This window comes from Leuresthes tenuis, unplaced genomic scaffold (genome assembly GCF_036924035.1).
Source record: "Leuresthes tenuis unplaced genomic scaffold, fLeuTen1.0.hap1 SCAF_17, whole genome shotgun sequence".
Lineage (NCBI taxonomy): Eukaryota > Metazoa > Chordata > Actinopteri > Atheriniformes > Atherinopsidae > Leuresthes > Leuresthes tenuis.
In genome coordinates, this window is record NW_027325371.1 from 9,502,332 (window position 1) to 9,524,927 (window position 22,596).

The following is a 22,596-nucleotide window of genomic DNA, read 5'->3' on the forward strand; positions in this document are numbered from 1 at the left end:
CAGTCTGACCTGAGAATGATAAAGTGTGGGAATTGTAGGTGGGAACAGACTTGTAAAACTGAAAGAAAAAGGTTTTCAGTGCACCTTTACTCTGTACACTTCCAAACTGAGCCTGTTGTTTATATGCCTCTGTTCCCTGCTACATATTTCATAAAAAGTTCAAAAGGAATTCAATCCTCTGCACTGTTTTGTGGTATTGTTACCCCCCTATTTTAGAAGGACGCGTGAAAGAAAATCTCAACTGGATACACTGTCTATATTATTTCTAACTGAAATCATCTGTAAACTATTGATACAAAGAATATTATGGCAGTTTTGAAAAATCCACAAACATCTGGTGAGCAAAAATATGAACAGCACATGCCATGAAAAGTTGTTTGGCCTGTCAGTTTATAAAAATCTAATATCTGTTTTTTGTGTAATTAGGATTTTGTTCGGTCTGTAGCTAAATGCACTTTATGTGTGGTTGAGAGCAGGAGTTGAATTTGCTCAGTACAAGACTGAAAAGCACTGCACTCACTGGTAACTCAGAGCTCCTGTTATACTAGACAAGATATTAGCTGTAAGGTCATGCTGATGGTCTAGTTTGAAATACAACATCTCTATGATTTCGTTCTGGAAGTCTGACTGCTGTGGCGAATTTAACATGCTGCAATTTTAGCTGTATTAGTTGATGTATTACTAACATATTATTCGCTGATTATGTGCCATTTTAGAAACAATCAGCAGATTGTGTTTAGTAGACAAAAAAATATTCTTCTTCCACTGGTTAAAGTGTGCATGAAATTACATGTTAGTTTTTCATTTTAACTAATAGAGAGAACCATACAACTGGAATGGGCAGGTTTCTCCTCCAGCATGGACTGTGCTCACTCACCATGCTGTGCAAACTGATCTGTCACCTCTCCAACAGGCTATTATGTAAGTATTAATGACAGAATAGAATTGATCAGATCAAATATGAAAGCTGTAGCATCAGGGAAAAGGTGCATATTGTCTTTGTTATGCAGTCGCTGGCAGTGCTACAGCAACCACCATCGGAACCAGAGGGTGTGCTACTCCCTGCTGCTGCGCCTCCTGAGGACCATCGATGCAGAGTGGGATCCTCCCGCTGTGCGCGGAGACCTGGTAGGTTCTACATTATCGGCCTACTGATAGGGAAAAAAAACTCTCATTGTCTTGAAACGGTCATCTCATTAGTCCAGCTCTTCACTGACATTCATCAAGGTTTTTGGTTCAGCCAAAAATGTCTCACAGTACTACTGGAAGCTATAACTGAGGGCCCTTGCTGTGTCCAGGAGAGGCAGCTGTCAGACAGCTTCAGGCTGTACATTGAGCACTGCCTGTGCCTGATGAAGAACATGCGTCAGATTTTCCCCTGCACCAGCGCCGCTGCCATTACACGCTACGAGCTCATGCTGAGGTAAAGTTACACCACCATTGCATCAAGCACTCGGCTGTGCTCCCATACCAGATTCACGCTCAACCTTTCACCCCAACAAACACAGAAAGACTACAGCCAGTCAGTCACACTCTGTGGAGGTGGCAATGTTGGGTTATTGCTAGAGTAATATCACAGTATATTACAGCAGTAATATCTTGATCATTTCTCATTACTCATGTCAAAGGAAATATTGAACATTTGTTTCTCACTTCACATTATCTGCCCTGTGATGGACTGGCTCCCTGTCCAGGGTGTACCCTGCCTCTCGCCCAATGACAGGGGGGATAGGCTCCAGCACCCCTGCAACCCTAAATTGGATTAGGCGGGTATTGAAAATGAATAGATGAATGAACTTCACATTATCTTGCATAATTGCTGAAACATAACAGTGTTTTGTGTGCCAGTATATACACAGTTGTCATAGTAAGATACAGTTATGGAAATTTTTAGAAGAAGAGTATGTAAATCAAAGTATGTAGATTTGTAATATAGATACAAATGTGATAACCAATGAGAGTTTTTTTTTTAATCTCAGGTGTCAGTGAAAGCTTGAGAAAGCTTGGATACACAAATCTGGAAGAAACCTCAATAGCTTGTTGTGGATCAAAACAACAGAAATCACCAAACTTACTTACTTAACTTTCAAGAGAAGAAAATCATAGCAGCAGTTTAGTGAGTCTGTTTCACTTAAATGCAAGCCAGTAAAGTCAGCTAATTATTGAAGTTCATCTTTCTGAGTTGGACTGATTTGGAGGAAACTGCCTTTTTATAGAAACTTCTGTGGTAAGAAGTCAAGTTCTGCCCAATGATCAGCATCCCAAGGGAAACACACACACACACGCTCACTGATTTAGCTAACAGTTCAAGTCGTGCCTCTCTCCTATTCTGCACAGATACTGCATACAATTAGACTGAAATACCCTTGCTGAGATCATAGCCAAATGTGGCTAAATTCTAAGAACAATTTGTTACTGTGTGACGAGTTCAATAAAGATTTTATTTTGTAACTACATTTTCCTGTCTGTACATGCCAGGGGGATTGGCTACATACAAAATATGAGGGCATTTAAGACGGTGTGCCCTCTTCGAAATGAGCTCCATTTGGATATCACTACTGCTGTCAAGGTAACAACAAAACCCCATGTATAACTGCATTTGTTTTAAAGTTCACTGAAAGATGACTTGATGTCCTTTACCTGTGGATGAATTACTTGTCTATGTACATTTTGTATTGCATGGAAGCAGCATGCTCAAAAGGATATCCCAGTACCGCATGAAAAAAAAAAGGCTTGAAGGTGAAGGCTGTGCAGGAACTACACTGTGTTATCGTCTCTGTGAAAGCATACGAATGTGACAAATGTTTATCTGTCTCTTTGTTTGCAAGATTACACAAAAACTTTCCGGCCAAATTTCATGAAATGCAATGGAGACGTCGAGCATGACATTTTGGTCCAGATTAAGATCAGATTAATCATACCAGTGAAATTTGGCATTGGCTTTGGTGGAGGATGCTTTCTCAGTGCCTTTCTAGCTGATAATATTATTGTTGAGATTAGATTTACTCAAACCCATTTGTTTTTCTATGTATTTATGTTAACAGAAAGGAACAGCTGAGTGGTATGAAAGCTTAATTGCGCAATATAAGCCAGAGGAGGGGGTAAGTTTGTGACGGTTATTTTCAGTATCATTATTAATTTATTCCTTTTATTTTGTGGTATTGCATTTAGCCACCCAGTAAAAACACAAAATGATAGGAGGCAGCTTATAGTGTGACTTTATATCTTGTTCATTGTGTTTTTGACAATGTAGACCCTGGAGGAGCAGCTGAAGAAGATGGTTCAGGTGATCGATGCTGTGTGTGCAGATGTGCAGAGAGCCCAGAACATCTACAACAAACTCTTCTACAGGTGAATATCAATGGGTTACGGATGTTAATGCAAACAGTTTTGTTTCGTTGTTGGTCTGATTTTATTTAATCTTTTGTTTGATCTCAGTGCAGTGAAAGTCGATTTCTTCAGCATATCATACAGGCAGCTGGAAAAACAGGTATGTCTTTGAAAACTGTGTAAAAATGTCTCTTGAAGTCTATATGGGTCATGTTGTTGCTAAATTTGACTCTGGAACATTGAAATTCTTTCTTCAGGTAGCTGATGATATAAATGTAGCGATGGAGCGGGTGTGTGGCACTCTGGAGCAGGAGAGCTCCAGACTGACTCAGACAATGGGAGAGACCATCTTTGAGCTCTTCATGTCTTTGAAAATCCTCAAAGGCTTTCGGGAGTTTCTTCCTCTTAAGTTTGTTTTGCTCTGATGACTATTCCATAAAGCATCCCAAAAGTGTCTGCTTATCTTATGCCTATCTTCAGTTTTGTTAAAAAAGATTTGTGGTCTTCACCAACAGGGATGCCAAAATGTTGGCTTTGACAGGCTACCACAACTGGTTCAAGTCATCGATTCATAAGTGGCTGCAGATTGTTCATGAGAGGTCCTGTGACAGGATCCGTAAAGCAGTGGAAACAGACAAGGTGAGAAGCATCTGCCTTTCAAGTGATATAAATGATGTCATGAAAATAAAGAAATTGGGTTTGTAATGACACACAGTACAGCTGTAATAGCTTCAGGTAATTAGTTCATGCATTAATAGTTTCCCAGAAGGAACATGAAATTTTAACTAACTTTTTTAGCATTTTTTTGATAGTTTCTAAATCTTTGGAACATAATGTATTGCAGTTGGAAGCAGATTAGGAGACACATTTTAGATACTATGAATGTTTCTATTCAACGCGAATACAACAAAATAACCTAAAAATAACAGCAATCAATTAAAACTATAGTAAAGCATTAATTAAAACATTCATTATCACCCATAGATTTTTACAATTGCCTTATAATCCCCAAATGAAGTTTTCATTTTTTTCTAAGACCTAACCTAGGTAAGACCTAACCATAAATTTGTGTAATATCGATTCTTGCAGTACTTATTTACAGTAGTTCCACATATATCTACTGTTAATAAAAGTGATTATAGCAGGTTATAAGGCATCATGCTTTTTTTTATTTTGTACAAATTCACAAAAGCGTTAAAACTGTTTATGAAAATGTGTTGGAAACCTCTGAAGATTATAACATCTTACATAATTATTCAACTTTAATTTCTGCTCTCAAACCAGTTATCAGTATTTCCTTGGATATGGATAAAAGCTTGTCTTTATAGCTGCTACCAGCTGCATTATAGTTTGTTATATGTGTTACAAAATCTTTATTGGCTGTTCTTTGCACCATCAGTTCCAGAATAGCGGTTTGAAATAAGTAATTATGTTTTCACTGAAAATGTATGTGTTTTGTGAGCAGTTCGAGCCTGTGCAGCAAGCCAAACACAGTTCCTCAGCAGTGGAAGTGACAGCTTGCTTCAGCCAGGTACGCGAGATCTGGCTCCAGCTGGCCTGGCCAGACTCTGCGGGGGCCTTCATCTTTGTCACTCGTTTGACAGACGTGAGTGCCACTTCTAGTGTTGCCACACATACACACTCATATCCTGCAGTCATGTAAACACGACTGAGAGGACACACATGCACACATGCAGAGTTAAAGAGAGACTTCATCAAGAAAAGTCAAAGAAGAAACCTACAATTCTGCTACAGAAACAAGACTGATTTATCTTTACCACAGAATTTCTGCAGTGAAGCTGTTTGCTACTCAGAGATGATCACACGCAAGATTGAAAGGAACCAGCTGGGCCGAGACCACAAGAGCTTCACAGTGCAGGTAACGCCTGTAGCAACACAGAACTGGAGGAGGGCACATAATGACGCAAAAAATGTCAGAAAATGTTCTCCCTTGGCAACACAAAGGGCTCGGCAGAAATGTGTGTACACAAATACAAAGCAGTTGCCTCTTAACATCATCAGTCATTTACACACACTCCCTCCACTTCTCTATAGCCCTGCTTCTTTTCCTTCTTTTTATCTCCTCCTCCACCCTCTGTTTCTCCTCTTTTGCTCCTCTTGCTTCCTGCTAGCTCTGCATTGCCTTAAACAACACAGAGCATGTGCGTGTTTTCCTGAATCACCTGCCCCGTGACCTGGACTGGGCAGGTGTTGAGCGGGCCATGGAGGAGTCCTGTGGAGCAGAGGGAAAGGAGCAGGTTTACAAAGCCCTCAACGGACAGCTGTTCAATATGGACTTGGACCTACAGAGAGAAGCCAAACGCCTCAACTCACAGCTTACTGATAAGGTGAAAAAACTTGTAGGAGCATGTAGGTTCACCAGCACTGACTGTAAGAACTAAATCTAAGTTTAGATGTCCATCGTCTCACTTGTAGCAGTTAATTTTTAAAGGATTTTGGACAGAAAGCATCTTTAATCTACTCACACTTATGTTATGTTTTCCTCTCTACAGAGAAGATTTTTTTTTTTAATTAATGGAGTAAGATTTCAGACATCTCAGTCTTTTCTTGCTCCACTGCTGTTCAGAATGTAGTTTTGTTTGTTTTTAATAGGAAACAGTACAATCTTCCATCCGCCACAATCTATTGTGATACTATCTTTATAATCATTCCATATATGTTATAATTTTTAAATGTTGGTACCAGCATGCTTGTCTGTAATTTAATATTTGTGTGCAGATGTTGCCTGAGCTGCGGCGGTACATCCAGCACATCAGCCTGTCTCCGGACTCCATCAACAATGATGATGTATGTAACAATGGTTGCTGCCATTTCCATTCTTGTGTCGGTTGTGTGTCCATCACAGTACATTCGTAAATGGAATGTGTGACTTTCTTCCAGGCTATTTCCCCTCTCATGAAGTACCTCCAAGACACTATGATCATCCTGAGTGAAAACCTTGTTAAAGAAAATCTGACCAGGTAAACCCTCTGTTCCACTCTTGCCTCACTGTACATGTTACTTCATTTTCTGTTCGTTAACAAAGACACTGTAAGCCAAGGTTTGATCAGGCCGCTCTATTTTGATGGCATCTGCGTGTTCTGAATTCATTCATTCAAAACAGCATGATGGTGTGGAGGTGCATTACTGCACGTGTCATGGATATGTTGCACAACCCAAAAAGAACACCAAGGCTGAACAGCATATACAGCTTTTGGAGCAAAATATGCAGCAATCCAAAATGTGTTATTTGCTGAAAGACTGCATTTATTTCAGCCCTTATGTGCAAGATGTCAAACCACTTTTTGAATCTATTACAAGAGCACGGCTCTGTATTAAAAGAATCTGTGCTAAAATGGCCGGCCTACAGTTAAGGCTGAATAACTCGCAAGAACAGAAAAACATTTCACTTTCAAAATCAGCTGATTGTTTGCAAATGCTTTTAGAGTGTCGTTAAGAGAGGAATCATGACACAGTCATAATGTTCCTATACAAACTTTTTTTTAACAAAGTGCTGTCAGACAATTTAAAATGAGCATATCATTTTCCTGATTAGTTTACAGTGAAATGTTGCAGTTTGACATTTGATATATTGTTTTTGCACTTTTATCAATAAAATATAGGGAATAAATGATTTACTAATTTATGCATCATGCTTTTTTTTTAAGTAGAAGCCTATCTTCTTTGGAAATGGGGCTGCACATGAATAGCAATAACACAGTACCTCTTAGGACTTTCACCACTTAAGAATAAAGCATATTTTTATGGAGTCATTAGATTATTGGTTATTGGTGTCTTTTTGTGTTTCTTGCCTCATAGAGTGCTACAAAGCATGTGGGAGCTCCTCCTGCAGATGATCCTGGACACAGTCACAGAAAACAGGGGTGTTCAGGTGGAGTTTTACAACCGCTTCCAGTACACGGTGGAGGTCAGTAAGCATTAAGAAACGTCAGACCGAAACAAGACTTTGAAAATGCGTGTAAACTGGTTAGTTCAACCATAGTTGTACAAATTCTATCTTCTCACTCGACACAAATGGGCCTAGGTGCTCCACACAAACTCCAAAGTTCCATCTTTTTACATGTTTTTGTTAAACATTCTGAATGAAAATCAGCCCATTGAAAATATGCGTGAACTTGCGTTAGCTTAAAGCATTTCCAGGCTATTGCTCTGCTCTAATAAAATCTTGATTTCATACATGCAGTGTCATCCGACAAAATCACCATCTAAGTAACTTAAAGATCTCGTCTGTGCAGTAAATTCAGCTATCATCACACACCTGATGATGTTCCACAGACACAGCTAGAAATGGCAGAATGTCTTGAATGTTTCCTCAGATGATCCATAGCATCACAGCATCAGATACTTTGGTTAATAACTTGATTCCACCCCAGTTAATGTGCACAGGGACATGGACAGTGGTCCAATTAAATGGTCAAATAAAGCTGTAACCATAGCTCGACTCAGATGACTCCTTTTTAGCATCAATCGACTGACAAACTGAGAAAAATAATTGCTTAAAAAGACTTATCTACCCTGTAAAGACTACCATCACTACTGTTACCAGCCCTACTTGATAGTCTGTCTGTATTCCGACTGTGATGCAGCATTTAGCATATGTCAGGTATTCATAAAGTCCTTAGAAAGCAGTTCAGTGTCAACATGAGTTCCTTCATGAATGACAATGTGGAAACTGCTGTGTATTCCATTGCTGAATCAACGAGCTGGCAGGGGACGTAACACATTTGCATGAGAAGTCACTGTCTGCTACACGAGTAGCCTGAGTTTGGAGTTTGGCAGAAAGATATCATGTTTGCCTGCTTACAGATTTCATGCTGTTTGTGTGAACAACAAGTCTCTCTTCTTCGCTGAGATTTCAATCTATCAAAATTAAAGGAGTATATGTGACGGTTAGCTTTCTTGTCTGATTTTTTCTTTTCTACCCACATATTTTAGACCCTGTTGCAGTTCTTCCACATGAAGGAAGAGGGTCTATCGCTAGAAGACATGAAAAGCAGAGACTATAAGGTTCTATAACAATTCCTTTGATGAGAGGTTTCCCAGTGAGATTTACGTCTTTTTATCTACTCTGTAATTGACCTCTTTTTCTCTTTGACTGACTTAATTGTTTAGGTCTTGGATGAAGAGCTCAGACTGAATAAATGTTCCTCCTTTGAGCTGATTGAGCAGTATTATCTGGAGAAGATTTCCCACCAGGTGTGTTTTTTCATCTTACCAGACAGGCAATCTCATTTAAGTGGACAGAGAGATATTGATCCTCTGTTCTTTTATCTTAAACATGTCATGCAATCAAGTAATAACACTAAAGGATGGATTTACTTAGTATTTGTCATCTGCTATGTATGTATATTTTTGATGGACAAACTTAAAAGTCCTTTTCTTTAACTTGTTGCAGAAAACGCTCAAACACACGCGTTACGGTCGGATAAGCGTGAAGTGCTACTATGATGCTCCAGAGCAGAGGCTGACAGTGGAGATCCTGCACGCTGCAGATATCATTGCACTGGATGCCAATGGTAAAATTGTATGGATTTTTTTCTCTTTTTCATTTTTTTTTTAAGTTGAAAAGCTAATATGTCCCTTTAACTGGTCTTTTTCAGGTCTGAGCGACCCCTTCGTCATAGTGGAGCTTTGTCCTCACCATCTCTTTCCACTGGCCAAGAGTCAACGTACACAGGTGAAACTGAAGACGCTGCACCCGGTGTTCGATGAACTCTTTCATTTGTGAGTACGATCTCCCCTCTTCCTCTTGCCGTTTATACATATATGTACACTGCACCTGATTTGTTTGGTTCTGTTGTCTTCCAGTCACGTCAGTCCTGAACAGTACAGACACAGGTATGCCTGTTTGACCTTCACTGTAATGGACTATGACTGGCTATCTACCAACGACTTCGCTGGCGAAGCCGTCGCTCCACTCAGCGACTACTGCTGGCCAGGGAGACCAAACGCCTCTGCAGCTGGCAAGAGTGTCCAGCCTGTCATTCTGCACCTGTCTCGCAGTAAACCCAGCGGTACATATAGCTGCAAGCTGTATCAAGTTTCTTTGTTTGTTTGATGATATTAGCTCTTGGCTTTTAGAAGACCAGGAGGGTGTTGGTCTAGATTTCCAATTACTTCTCCAAGACGACGTTAAAGGCCATTCAATCCAGAGATGTTTGTGTCAGGTGTAGAAACCTTACTCATCTGTTTGCTTTCCCCCCCAGAAAAGCCAATCATGAGGATACTGGATGCTCGCACTGGAGACAGGGAGGCTCAGGAGTTTGTCCGCAGGCTCAAGGAGATTGAAAAATCGATGGAGGAGGAGTAAAAGCTGTCAGTATTGGCTGTATTGTGTTTTCAGATCACGTCTTGCGACATGTGCTTTTGTACTGGTACAATGTTTACAATATTTATTTATTTTTTCAATGTACTGTTTGTTCAGTAATTATACCAAAATTAAAAGAAAAAAAAGGAAGACAGAGAAGCGTTTCACTGTCTTCTAACTGGGATATGAACATCCTGTCACTGTGCAACCATAAGCTGTCTCAGTTGAACGACATTTTAGAATTTAATGGATAGTTGATCCTAAATGTTATTAGTCTATATTTTTTGTAATGAAGTAATTGTTATCTTGTTGTATAATCTTTGATATGATAGATTGAACATAAAAAGACTATTTTGTGGAAGTAGCAAACATAGAGTCTATAGTTATCAGTCTGAAGTCTAAATCTATACCTCAGATATGCTCATTAGTTGCAGGATAGTTTCACATGTGCCGAGACCTTTCACTCTTCACAGACACTGTTGAGATGAATTGCTTAAGAGCTTTTTCAGGATTTGAATGGCTGAGCCCACATTTATTTCCTAATTTATACAGTGGCTTACCAGGAAACAACTGAGAACAACTTACATCTTAGAATGGACACATCTTGAAGGAAATTAAAAAGGCACAGCTCTGGGGAGTCTCACACTTGAAGTTTTAAGGCCAGTCAGACTGATCAGCAGCAGGGAGGCCTTCCTCGAGGCTCGCCCCACTGCTCGGTTTCATTCAACTTTTCTGACTGCGCTTCACAAAGTTCACGATTAGTCTTTAGAGATGGTGTTATGTTTGTGGTAGGAGGACCAATTATTTTAACTCAGTCCCTGATTGTGTGAGCACAGCATAAGTAACTCAACTGAGAATTAATGTTTAAAGAAATGTACTTAATAACTTACTTAAAATAGTTAGTTCAGCTTGAATTGATATTATCAGCGTAACGTTTTTTATTCTCTTGTAAGGTTTTTAACTTTCAATTTGTTTCTTTTCTCTCATTTAGAACGAAAATGTTCATACTAAAATGATATGATTGGCACTTTAGTAATATAAACATATACTGGCAACAGACCCATCCAAAGTAGAGTCCAGTTAAAGAAAATGCAAGTGATTGAAACATTTAATCAACATAAAAAACTATTTGTTTAAGTATACATTTGTTTAAACATTTCGTATGAACTGAAACTTCTATTTTTCATTTTCATAGTGATGCAGTTACACCAGAAAATCCTGATTCCCAATAACTGAAAGGGATGAAATACATCCTTGATGTTTCCAATGGTAAAACAGTTTTTGGCGCATTGGGAGGCCTCATATCCAGATGCTTCAGAGACATTTATTAGCGGAAGGCAAGATATTTTCTGTTAATGACCTCATGAAGCATTCAAACAGCTCTGGGAACAAAACCTGTTTTATTCCAACTTTTAATTAATCAAGGCTTCTCTAAGGATGAAAGCTTTACTTAATGTTGTGCTATGAGGCTTAATCTGTAGAAGTAGAGAGAAAAAACAACCGACCTGTGCAGCATAATTGGACGGCTCTCCTTGCCTGCTGCAGCTCTCACTGGCCTTACATGTAGAACACAACATAATCTGTTTCCAGTCTCCCCAAGCTGTTGAGTTCCTGAAAGGCAGGAATCTTAATGTTTTTGCAAAAAGGATGAGGATCAAACTACACCTAGAATCCACCCATATTTCTCTTGTAAAAAAGGGAAAATTGTTATTACTTTGTTATGCAATTCAAAAATTTCAAAAAAAAAAAAAAAGCACAAATTATTCATACTGATTTGACGCTCAGCATTATTACGGTTAGTCCAAAGGGCCAGTTTCCCTGAAAAATCTTAAGTTAATCATATGTTAAACATATATACGTTTTCTGATAATATCTATCTATCTATATATATATATATATACATATATGTATGTATAAATATATATATATATATATATGTATATATATACAATTTTTAGCTTTTGAAAAAGAAGTCTTGAACTAATAAACCCTTCAATGAGAGAAATAACACAGCTAAAACCAACAAGAAGTGCAGTTTCTCACTTAAATCATTAGCAGAAATTGCTCATTGTGCTGAAACTAAATTCTTATGATATGGCTAAAGTATCCTCTCGGTTCACTTCTACACTATAGCTGTCCCGTAAACTGGCCCTTACTGTTGAAAATGTTTACAATCGGGTGTAGGTTGAAGGTCTAGGTCGGAAAACTCGGCACAATCCTCCATCCTAAGCAAAAAAATATATATAATAAATCACATGGATATGATTAAACTTTCACAGGTGTAATAAAAAGTATTTACGGAAAAAAACAAAAAAAAACAGTCACGTTTTTAGGAGTTGTTGGTGTGTGTATAAAAGTGCTTTTTTTTTTAAAGAATATTTTATTTTAGAAGAGACAAAGTAGTAATATATTTGTGATGAAGAAGAACTAAAAAAAAAAACACTGTAGCAGGTAGCGAGAACTTAGCACCAAAATCTCCACACCGACAGCATTTTGATAGTGATGTAAGTCCACAGTAGCTGCTTGTGTAGTGCTTTGTCTTTACCCTGTGAAGTTGTGGGAATGAAGCATGCAAAAACTATATCTACACCTGGAGGTTGTGCTGCATCACAGGGATTGTTCAGGTGTCGAGAAGCCTGCTTTACTTTCAGGTGCAGGAAATTCCTTAGTCCATCTGAACACTTTATTGTTTTGTTTTGTTTGTTTTTGAGATATTTCAGGTAGAATTTGGATCAGCATTGTGACAGAACTCTCTGTTTGGTTATATCGGTCCCCCTCTATCCCAGCCGTTGTTGATGATGATGACTTTGCATTTCTTTTTGCATTACAGCAGCTCCATTTGTAACATCACAAAAAGAATACACCTTTTTTTAAAATACATAAAACACATTAGAAAAGGTATTTAACACTTTAAAGCTGCATTTGATCTGGAATCGAGCTTTTTGCTTCTTGTTAGAATTGACTGTAACGCGAGGGATTGTTTCAGTCTAACTTAAACTGTGAAACCCTATCATTTTGGTTTGATACTCAAGATATTACTGGTTATTCAGCTCAGTGAGACTTCTGCCCTTGATACTTGATACTCAGAACATGATTGGGATCAAACAGTGATGTTGGTCAGTCTTAACATATTATTATGACAGCTGATGCGTAAAGTTTACCTGCAATTTGTCAACAGAATTTTATTTACTGGAATATTTTTGACTGGCTGAGTTGTGGACAAGCACTTGTACTATGTAGTGTTGCAGTAGTGCTGTAGAATACCTATAATTACTGAATTTAGAAAAAAACGAAACAATAGAAGAATCTGTTTACTTGCCCCATGTTATCGTAAACACAGGTTTTAAGTGTGATGTTTAAATTGTTAATAGTGTTGGAGTGATATTTCTTCTGTATTACCTTTAAACCAGTAATTCTGGCCCATTGTTTACAAAAAATAGCCTAAATAGTGACAACAAACAATCGTTATATAGTCAAATAAAGCTAAGATACTATATTGATAGAATCAGTATCTAAATCGCACTGCACATCTTTTTAGCAGCATTGTGAGCTGAATTGGACAATTTTAAATTCAGATTTTGTAACTTGAGGAACATGAGTTTTTCTATTGTCAAAGATCTATTTGTACTCAGTCGCAGTGTGTCCGATGTCTTTATACAGCCCTTTGACAGGAAATCTGTTCAGTATTAGTAAGGTAAATAGATTTTTTTCTGCCCATTTTTCAGATTCTTTAACAATATTCTGGCCAGCATGGAAAAAAAGCTCATGGCCACAGTATCCAGATAATGATTCAAGGACAATGAAACTGTGAAGTAACAGAAACTCATCATGCCTTAGCTTTATAGCTAACATAGTGCTGACATCACTTATTTTAAGCACGCACAATACAAAACTATTGTTTAACTTTTGAAAAGTACAGTGAAGTGAGTAATCAGTTCTGAGTTCTGCCATTCAGATTTTAGGGCAACAGGTGGTGAAAAGTATGTGCAAGAGGTAAAACACCCTCAATTTGTTATTGTAAAAGTGAATTATTTGTCCTTGGATTGTAAACGCCTGTGTTGCTGTTCATTGAACTACACATCTGGGAGCTGTCTATGTCCCCAATAAAGATTGTATTTAAATTTCAGCTTTGTACTGTCATTGACATGAACATGAAGGATTTACATGTATCACACAGATATGAATTGCAGTTTAAACCATTGCTGACATACCTGCAGATGCTGTAACTCAGTAGGTGGTTTGGTGTAAAGAAATTCCCTATGCTCACATTGACCTTTTTGTTCATTCATCCTCACCATCAATCTCTCACCTTCCCTCACCATCCCCCTCCTCGCAGTACTGTCTTTCTGGCTATCTTTGACCTTTTAATGTTTTACCTCCCATCTGCAGCAGCTACTTGGAGATCAAACACATTCTGTGACACAGCAGCAGTTCTACAAAAAAGCCACATAAAAACACTGGGAAACAGTAGTGTTCATTATGTCCCCTGTGAGATAACAGAGCCACGGGACTTTTGACACAATCAGTCTCTCAAAGGACTGCCATGATCGCAGAGCTGGAAGACAAGAGTGTCTTTACTGAATGAAAGTCGATACATTTTAAATTAGAAACCTGGCGATGACAGACAGGTTTTGAATTGCGTGCTGGCTCAGGTGTGGAGAGGACCTTGTCGTCTACTGTAGACAGCATGCCCTCTGGTCAACATCTGCCCTCACTACATCTGTTGTTGCATGTAACACCCCTTAAATATGTCTGTGAAGCCTGAAACTTTTTACAGTTTAGTAACTGTCTTGTGGTAGGCCATAATACAACCTGCACACAGTGTTTATGTGAAAATATGCATTTTGTTGACATAGACTATCAAGAGTCCCAATTCACCCACTAGATGTCATCATAATTTCACAAATCCTAACTTCAGCCTAAATCATAATGGTTGTCGTGGAGATCTTTTAATATTCACAACACTGCGTAAACACAATGTATAAATTTAAGACTTTGTTTCGACTCATCTGCTTTATTCAAAGACACAATGTGTCTGATTGTAGAAAGCTTTCGAATTTCCCAACAGTGGGTACATGGTGCTCTGAGACAAATACACTGTAGTATATGAATATTATATTTTGCAAGTGCAAGACCTTATATTATTAGGAAAGTTAAAATATCAATTTATCTGCAAAAAAATCCATCATCATCTGTCATTAGAAAATTACATCAATATGCAACAATGTAAAAATAAATTTAAATTTTATTTTATTTTATAGACCATTAGCTATTTTCTATGATGATCGTATCAAAATCTCATTTTGAAAGAAAGATTTAACTATTTCTGTATGATATTGTAAATAGCTTAACTGTCTTAACTTTACTGTCTCATAGTTGTATTTAATCCATCCTAACATAGCTGCTAAAACTGCCACTGAAGCACCTTTCCTTCTCAGTCAAGTCAATTTCAAGTCAAATAAGCACTTGATTTCCAGTTTTCAGTGAAAATATTGAGCTTCCCTTATTAGGTTCTCTTTAAGTTTTGATAGAGAGGTGGGATACTTTAGCTGCTGTCGATGCCCAGGAATGTTGGCACAGTTTCTGCATAGCTGCTGCTCTTCTCATGACCCTAACAGATACATTTAACAGCGCACTGATTCTGCAATGTGTTATCGCCCATCAAACAGCCTTGATCTTCCACACAGAAATATTACACTTCAGAGTCTGTCTCCTCTCACTGTAGCAGCTCAGCCTGGATCCTCACGCAGACGCAGATGTAAGATCTCACACCTGCAGACCTGCATAATATTGTCAAAAAATGAAGAGCAGATTATTAATTCAACCAAACCGAGTTATGATGCGTGCGTCAGTACACATGCATATGCTTGCTTGCATTTGTAATTCTAACTGCTTGCACTTAAAAAGAAGAAGAAATGTATGAATACTGATGCACTTCCAGAGTTATGCTTTGAGATTTTAGGGGAAAAATGACTTCATCAGACACGGCACATAATAAATGTTTGCTATTGGCAGGACCTGAGAAGTTTCCTTTAAAGAAAGATCCCTCGCAGGCTAAGCACATAAACACCTGTGTCTGCAGGTGCATCCTTTGCTGTGGGGTCAGCATAATTAGACAGTTCTGAAGTTGGCCTCTCCTCTCCTGCATATATGATGTGGGAAGAAGCCAACACAGCAAGTCCTTTGTGATTTCAGTGGGCTCTGTTAGACTGAGCAGAGATAATATTGGACAGCTTGTTCTTGAGGAATGCAAATTGGACAGTGTTTGGGCCATAGCCAGTGACTTGCTGGGTCTTTAAACCAAATTCATCGCAGAATCATCTCTTTATCTTCATGCAGAAATGTGTTGACTGATCCCAATATTGTGACTGAATGAGCCCAGTCTGAGTCTATCAACATCGACACATGGGCTTTGACACATTCTAATTAGGTTCACCCCACTGTAAAACCATCCTTTATGCACATCAGTCCATAGTCTACCATCAAATTTTAATACTATAGAATTATCCACAATTTAAAACGTGGTTACATTATTAATACAAATTGCAGGGAAACCTAAACCATGGATTTGACCCAGATTTAGAAAGTTCAAGTCTACATGTTCAAACCAAAGCAGCAATCACTCAGTGCTCTTCTGATAATGACAATTTTCTAATGTTTTCACATAATTTGAGCCAACCACAATAAGACTTTGCCAATGCACTCATGTCAAAGCTCATAAATATATTGTCAATAGATTACATAGAAAATAAGAGCCTCACTTTACCGACCACAAAGATGCCTTTGCTAATAGTACTCACACGTGTACTGAACTGCAGGGGAGCTTTTTTTCTATCCTCTCACCAGTTCTGACAAAGACCTGTGTCCCTGTAGTATAGGTTTGACAAATCCAAACATACAAGCAGATTTTGTGCTTTTGTTGATAAGAGAACGTTCAAAATGAAAATGAAGCTTTCATTTGTCACCATAACGCATAGAGGTTTGGGTTGGTGTCATCTTATAGTGCTGGATTTATTTGCTCAACAGATCAGAGGAATCACAATCAAAATGCTCAGCAGGTTACATTTTATATATGTATTTAGGCTGCAATGTTGACGGAGGGAATGTATTTCGTTAGCTATCTCACCCTGTGCTGAAATGTTTTCAGGGTAGGACTGCTATAATCGTCAAGAGCTAACACATCTTGCATTTCTTTTACTACACACAATTTTTTATTGTACAAACCTTTGCATATTCAATCATATAATCAAATTCAATATGAATGTGGACAACACTGTATTTGTAGATGTGCTACTCTTTCTTATATTTGCTGTATTCTAGAGATTGTGGAAAACAAAATTAGAGCATAAAGGAGAGTAAATAGCTCATACTCTAATAAGATAGACTATCAGCATCCTCCTCAAAAACCACTTCAGCATATGCTTAATTCTCATTTTGCTGCATTGCCTGTTAGAAGATAATGTTTTTTCACCAACCATCGTACACAATTCTTCTCCCCACTTTGTATCTAATGTTGTCTTGCTCTTTATCCACTGTTGGATCACACAAAATTCCTCCTGGCCTATCCCCCATTCTTCCCTAAAAGGAGTGTCAGATGTGTAAAGAGCAAACTAATCAAACAGACCCCCGTCCTCTCTGGCTCCTTTCCTGCTGGTGCTCTTTTTGGCCCCCAGCTCTCGCTCCATCTTTCTGCTCATGCTTTTGTTCACATGTCTTTAGTGTGCTCATACAGTGATCGTGCTGGAAGGTATAAAGAGCTCTGTGTAATTAGTTCAGACAGCTTTATAAAGTAGATTATATACAGCAAAAATGTCTAATGCCTCAGTACTTGGAGAACAGTATGGGCATTTTGGACTTAAGCTGACCCACAAAGTTATCACATGAACAGCATCTGATTTCCTTCCAGTCATTGAGGTAATTTCATTCATAATCCCACATCTTTACCTCGTTGTTAGCCTTCTAAGAAAAACTGGGCATCTTGTTTGAGTGAATGCAGAAAGATTGGTTCCACAAAAACAGAGACAGTCCCATATATTGATGTCTGAGAAGGATGTTCATTTTGGCAACTTACATCAAAACAGAAGAGTTTTCTCTCTCCACAGACAGTTCTGGGAAGAAGTCATCATTGTGGCAGGACATGCCTGCATGAATCCAAATTCATCCACTCAGCTCAGCAAGCACATAAACTGCAGGTCACTCAGCTGGTCTCAAACATGCAAATCCATTCCCAGCTTTTTTGCAAAGGATTTATATATTTCCATAGCAGGGTGTTCTCTCTTGACGATCACAAACAAGTTCCAATGGTGAAAAAAAAAAAATCATGTTTGTTTTATTTCGTATACTGATGGCACCCGGGTGCCTCCAGTGGAATGTATCTTGTATATACAGGCTTTTATAGTAATCACAGGGTAGACAGCGAGCATTTCACATAATTCATCTGCTCCCTGGGTATTCTTCATAAGATATGGAAAGTGTGCTAAGCACATACGTAATTTTCTGTTGGCAGACATTTAATGTTTTTATAGGGAGACTAAGTGTTCCTAACTAGGCTGGTGTTGTTTAAATTAGCACTTAGATATGGCGCCAAGACAATTTGCTGCATGCTGCATAGCAGGATTTTACAGGCTAGGACAATGCAAATTAATGAGATCTTTTGCAGATGCAGAGATCTTAAAGTTTTATATTAAAGTTCAAATACTTTCCAACGAGGAGGTGTACAACCATAAACAAAGGAAATAATGTGGGGTTCATACACTGCAAAAATACTGTAAAAATTAAAGAAAAAATCAATATATTTAATTTCACTTTAATGGATGTTTGTGATTTTGATACTGCATTCTAATACAAGTTGGAGTTGTAAATGCAATGCACAATGCAATGAAGCTAATCATGAGAGCTTCACAAAAGCAAAATGGCAGGAAAACAGTGTTTTGGGGTCATTCCTGTAATCTGGCTTTGATTAAAACAGTTCATTCTCCTTTGGAAATGCTATAATAATATGCATTTTTCACATTAGTCACTGTGGCATAGTCTTTCTTTCACTACAAAGACACTTTCAAAAATACAACCTTTTTTCTATATTTGGTACATATTTGTTGCAATGAAAAAAATTAATTAAACCTGCCAATTTTCTTTAAAGAAAAATGCTAATTTCCTCCACTCTGATTACACCCAGAAATCAGAGGACTGCATCAGAAGAAAAGGGCTTGTTTTCTCTTGTAATCAAACCATGTACACCACTGCACCAATGACTGGGATGACATTAAAGATGACATTTTGACCAGAGCTGTTTGGTCCTCTTGTTATTCATTCCTTGTCACCGCTACCCTTTTCAGAAGCAAGAAAAGAAGTAATCAAAATTCTTCCAAAGAGTCTGCCATGCCACCCAAAGTCAGCATTATTGGGATCTGAAGGATCCTCGTATCTATTTCTCAGAGGCCCATGTATTCTCTTTTTGCTGCAGCCGTTCATATCTTGTGGTGTCAAGCCTTGTTGTGAACAGTTTGTGTTCAGAATAAGCTTCAGTTCATTTCCTGTTACAGCTCCCCACAGACAAGGCATCCAAGGGTCAAGTGGTCAGTTGCAAAGCCAAAGTGTCCACAGTTCCATCTTTGAAGTCTTTGATAGCGACTAACTAACAAAGACGACAGTTTCCATGGTCACCAGTGGTGAAAGAGTGAGAATGTGACCAGTCACTGCAAATAAAATCTCTTGGTTCAACTCAAGGTCGGCAGACTTTTCGTACCTCTCAAACTTTGTTTGACAGGACACACATTTTGCCCATGACACCACAGCTCCCTGTAAACTGCTGTTATGATTTATACAGGAAATTCTGGCCACCGTAGCAGACTCTTCCTCTCCTGTCTCACATTTGTTTTTGTATGACTGCAAATATCTCATATGTGAGAGCTTTAAAGAGTCTTTTTGTTTCTATTCAGTTTCCTTGGAGTTCACATGAGGAATCTTGTGTCCCCCTCTGCCACATGATTTAACTGAATGACTGAGCAAGGCATAGTACAAATCATATGCCGAAGCAGAGAAATGGATAACTTAATATATTTTCCTTAATGGGCAATGTGGCTGGCTTTCTTTTTGTGTATACTAAACATATTGTGAATTTTTGAGGACATTTTTGCTGCATATATCTGAAATCGACATAAAGTCTCTCACTGTCATGGGGTGGGAGGTACAGTCTTTTTCCTGATAGGAACCTCACATGGAGGTTGTGGGAATGAACCAAATGAATCCTCCCACAAGAGAGTATGGGTGAGACACAAATCTAAAGACAGGCTCTGTAGTCTTGCGGCCTGTGGGTACAGTATGAGTCAGAACAGTGTACAATGTCAGCCTCTCTCTCATGCCCTCAGACCACCGCATAAGTCACTTCAACTTTCCCGGGGAGGTGGGATGTAGAGGTCTGGGTTATGGGGTTGTTGGCACTTTCAAGTTGTGTGTTTTTTCATAGACAGGAGCAGCTGTTAAAATGTTATCCTACCATTCTGTCCAACCACTCAGTGTTTCACAACTGGCTCAGCTGTCCAATGTTTTGTTTTCTTGTGTCCAGCAATCTTTGATTTTGAGAGTCCATTTTACCATGTCCTGAAATGAACATGAATTATTAGAGATATCACATGAACACATGACACCAAGCAATTTTTTTTTTATTTGCCTGAATGACACTATGGCCCTAAGCTGCAAAACATCCCAACAAAACCAAAAATATGTCAACATTTCAGAAAACCTGTTTTATTTATTTTTTCGTGGTTTTCTCAGATGTGACTCAAATCTTCTGGTATTTAGTCTTTTGTAGATGTGAAGTCTGTTTTGTTATGTTTTGGAAATATTGTAATTTTTGTAGTTATAGTGTCACTTTGGTCTGTTCTGTTACAACATTGTTTTTCTTATTTTTCTTGTTTCATTGCTGTGTTTTCTGATCTGTACCATTTTATGTATTTTTTTTGTTTGTTTATTGTTCTTGTTGGTTAGTTGTTGTGTTTTCTGTTGTATTGCTGTATTTTTTGAAAACTTGCTCTTTTGAATTGAAGTGTTTTCTTGTTCTTGGTTATCGGCCTTACTGTAATGATGAGTACAAATAGATCCCTAACTGAACATTTTCCAGTACTGTGAATGTCTAATGGATCATGCCTTAACCGCTGTTGTTCCCATATGTCAGTGTGTCAGAGAAACAATGTTACTGCAGGCAAGGACAAACAAATTGAAGGTGACAGTTGACTGCAAAGAAAACCATTTGGCCATCAACATGCCAAAATACTCTCCACCTAGTCAGGCTTTACCCAAAATCCCACATTCAGCCACTTAAGTCTGCTCAAAGCCTGATGGATGTCATCATTGAGTCCCTGGGACCACCATGATGCTGCCAGCACTCACAGTGTACTCTCATTGGCTCACTCACAGCTGGTAAACTCTGTGGCCATTGTGGGTTAGCTCTGCACTGGGTTTTTGTATCATGTGGACATCATGTGGTGAGATTAAAAAAAAAAACTAAAAAAAAAACTGCTATCCTGTATTCCAGTAGAATAGTAGCTCAGTGTGCCCCCATCCTCCTTTAGCAATCGAAGGAAACTCTTAGTTCGAGGGAAAAGAAGGGAATATTGTGTGTCTGTATGCCAGCCCGTGGCAAGCTGACATCTCACTCCTATGGTGACTATTTGTTTATGCTCACTCGCAAGCTTGATGGAGACGTTTTAGTGGTTCATATGTAATGTTTATGCAACATCCTCTGTCACAAATTATTTTTGTAACATTCAAACAAATTGGTTATTTTGGTTTTGAGCAATCTCATTCACAATTAAATGGGTTGAATCTAAATTGTTAAAATGATACTGGTGACTTTTAAGTTTTTACAGAAATGAACAACAACAGATCAATCATCAGCTTTTATAGTATATCAAACTTTCCCTGCTATAATCGCAGAGACGTACTGAAACATAAAGAACATGTTATTAAAACTGGCCATTTGACAAGCATACATTAAATAAATGCACATAAGTGACATTCAGTCTCTGGTTTTAATCAGTGTTCCTTGTTTGGCGAGCACCATCTGCAGCGGACTAGACCCCTGCAGGGAGTAACTCAATCCAGATGCCTTCTATTTGGGAATACCACCACTGTCTCACCCTATACTCTTGACTGGATTGCACAAACAACACGGCTGATTCCTTGTATGTAGCGGAGCTCTCTGTCATCTTGAATTTGATGATAGTTCTCAGAAATTATCCTTAAAGAATGGTTATTTGGAGGCACTCTTATTTATCCAACACATTAGATATAGGGAACTGATTAGATAGATATAGGGAATTGAGTTCTTCGTCTAATGGGGTTTGCACAATTTTTTTTTTTATGTAATTGCTTCATGCTCAAGACATGATGATACCCTAAACGCTGTAGTAAGATATGTCAAATCTTGGTTTGTTTTTTTTCCTATTGTAATGTTTATAGTGACTGAAGGATGGATTGTGTTGAACATAAAAATCTCTCACGTTACACCGCTTTGCTCCAGTGTAAACACACAATACAATGTCCAGTGAAGAATGTGTGCATTTCCAAACCTCCGTGGAAAACACCTCATAGATAATCAGGCATGAGCAGACAGACTGTACTTTATCAGCTCAAGGGCATTCACCTACCCACACACTCACATATCAGCCCAGCCAGACAGATGCATACACACACAGCCTTCCTTTCACTCAGATCCTAGTAGCACCCTTTAGTTGTTACACAACAGTAAAATCCTACAGTTTGCCCGAAAGTACACTGCTCTTGGAGGGAGGAGGGTAAAGTGATGGGTTTGTGGCATCTCAGGAAGAACCCCTGCTGTAAAACTATGCCGTCTGTCTGTCCAGCATAGAGTATATCTCTCTCTTCTTATCTCAAATCTTGCTGTTTTTTTATGATTTGCAATATATTCAGATTGGTAT

General features: G+C 38.4%; 1 protein-coding gene across 1 annotated transcript in view; it reads left to right on the forward strand.

The window, feature by feature from the left end:
• Window positions 1-13,743, forward strand: part of baiap3 (BAI1 associated protein 3) — a 36,748-nt gene extending 23,005 nt beyond the window's left edge. The window contains exons 14-34 of the mRNA XM_072369442.1: window positions 818-921; window positions 1,011-1,128; window positions 1,299-1,423; window positions 2,479-2,569; window positions 3,045-3,101; window positions 3,254-3,351; window positions 3,439-3,490; window positions 3,588-3,739; window positions 3,846-3,969; window positions 4,796-4,936; window positions 5,114-5,209; window positions 5,463-5,678; window positions 6,070-6,138; window positions 6,232-6,311; window positions 7,150-7,258; window positions 8,287-8,358; window positions 8,464-8,547; window positions 8,747-8,867; window positions 8,952-9,075; window positions 9,160-9,365; window positions 9,558-13,743. Coding sequence (XP_072225543.1) covers window positions 818-921; window positions 1,011-1,128; window positions 1,299-1,423; window positions 2,479-2,569; window positions 3,045-3,101; window positions 3,254-3,351; window positions 3,439-3,490; window positions 3,588-3,739; window positions 3,846-3,969; window positions 4,796-4,936; window positions 5,114-5,209; window positions 5,463-5,678; window positions 6,070-6,138; window positions 6,232-6,311; window positions 7,150-7,258; window positions 8,287-8,358; window positions 8,464-8,547; window positions 8,747-8,867; window positions 8,952-9,075; window positions 9,160-9,365; window positions 9,558-9,661 — 2,343 coding nt within the window. The 3' untranslated portion in view covers window positions 9,662-13,743. The remainder of the gene's footprint in view (window positions 1-817; window positions 922-1,010; window positions 1,129-1,298; window positions 1,424-2,478; window positions 2,570-3,044; window positions 3,102-3,253; window positions 3,352-3,438; window positions 3,491-3,587; window positions 3,740-3,845; window positions 3,970-4,795; window positions 4,937-5,113; window positions 5,210-5,462; window positions 5,679-6,069; window positions 6,139-6,231; window positions 6,312-7,149; window positions 7,259-8,286; window positions 8,359-8,463; window positions 8,548-8,746; window positions 8,868-8,951; window positions 9,076-9,159; window positions 9,366-9,557) is intronic.
• Window positions 13,744-22,596: the final 8,853 nt, after the last annotated feature.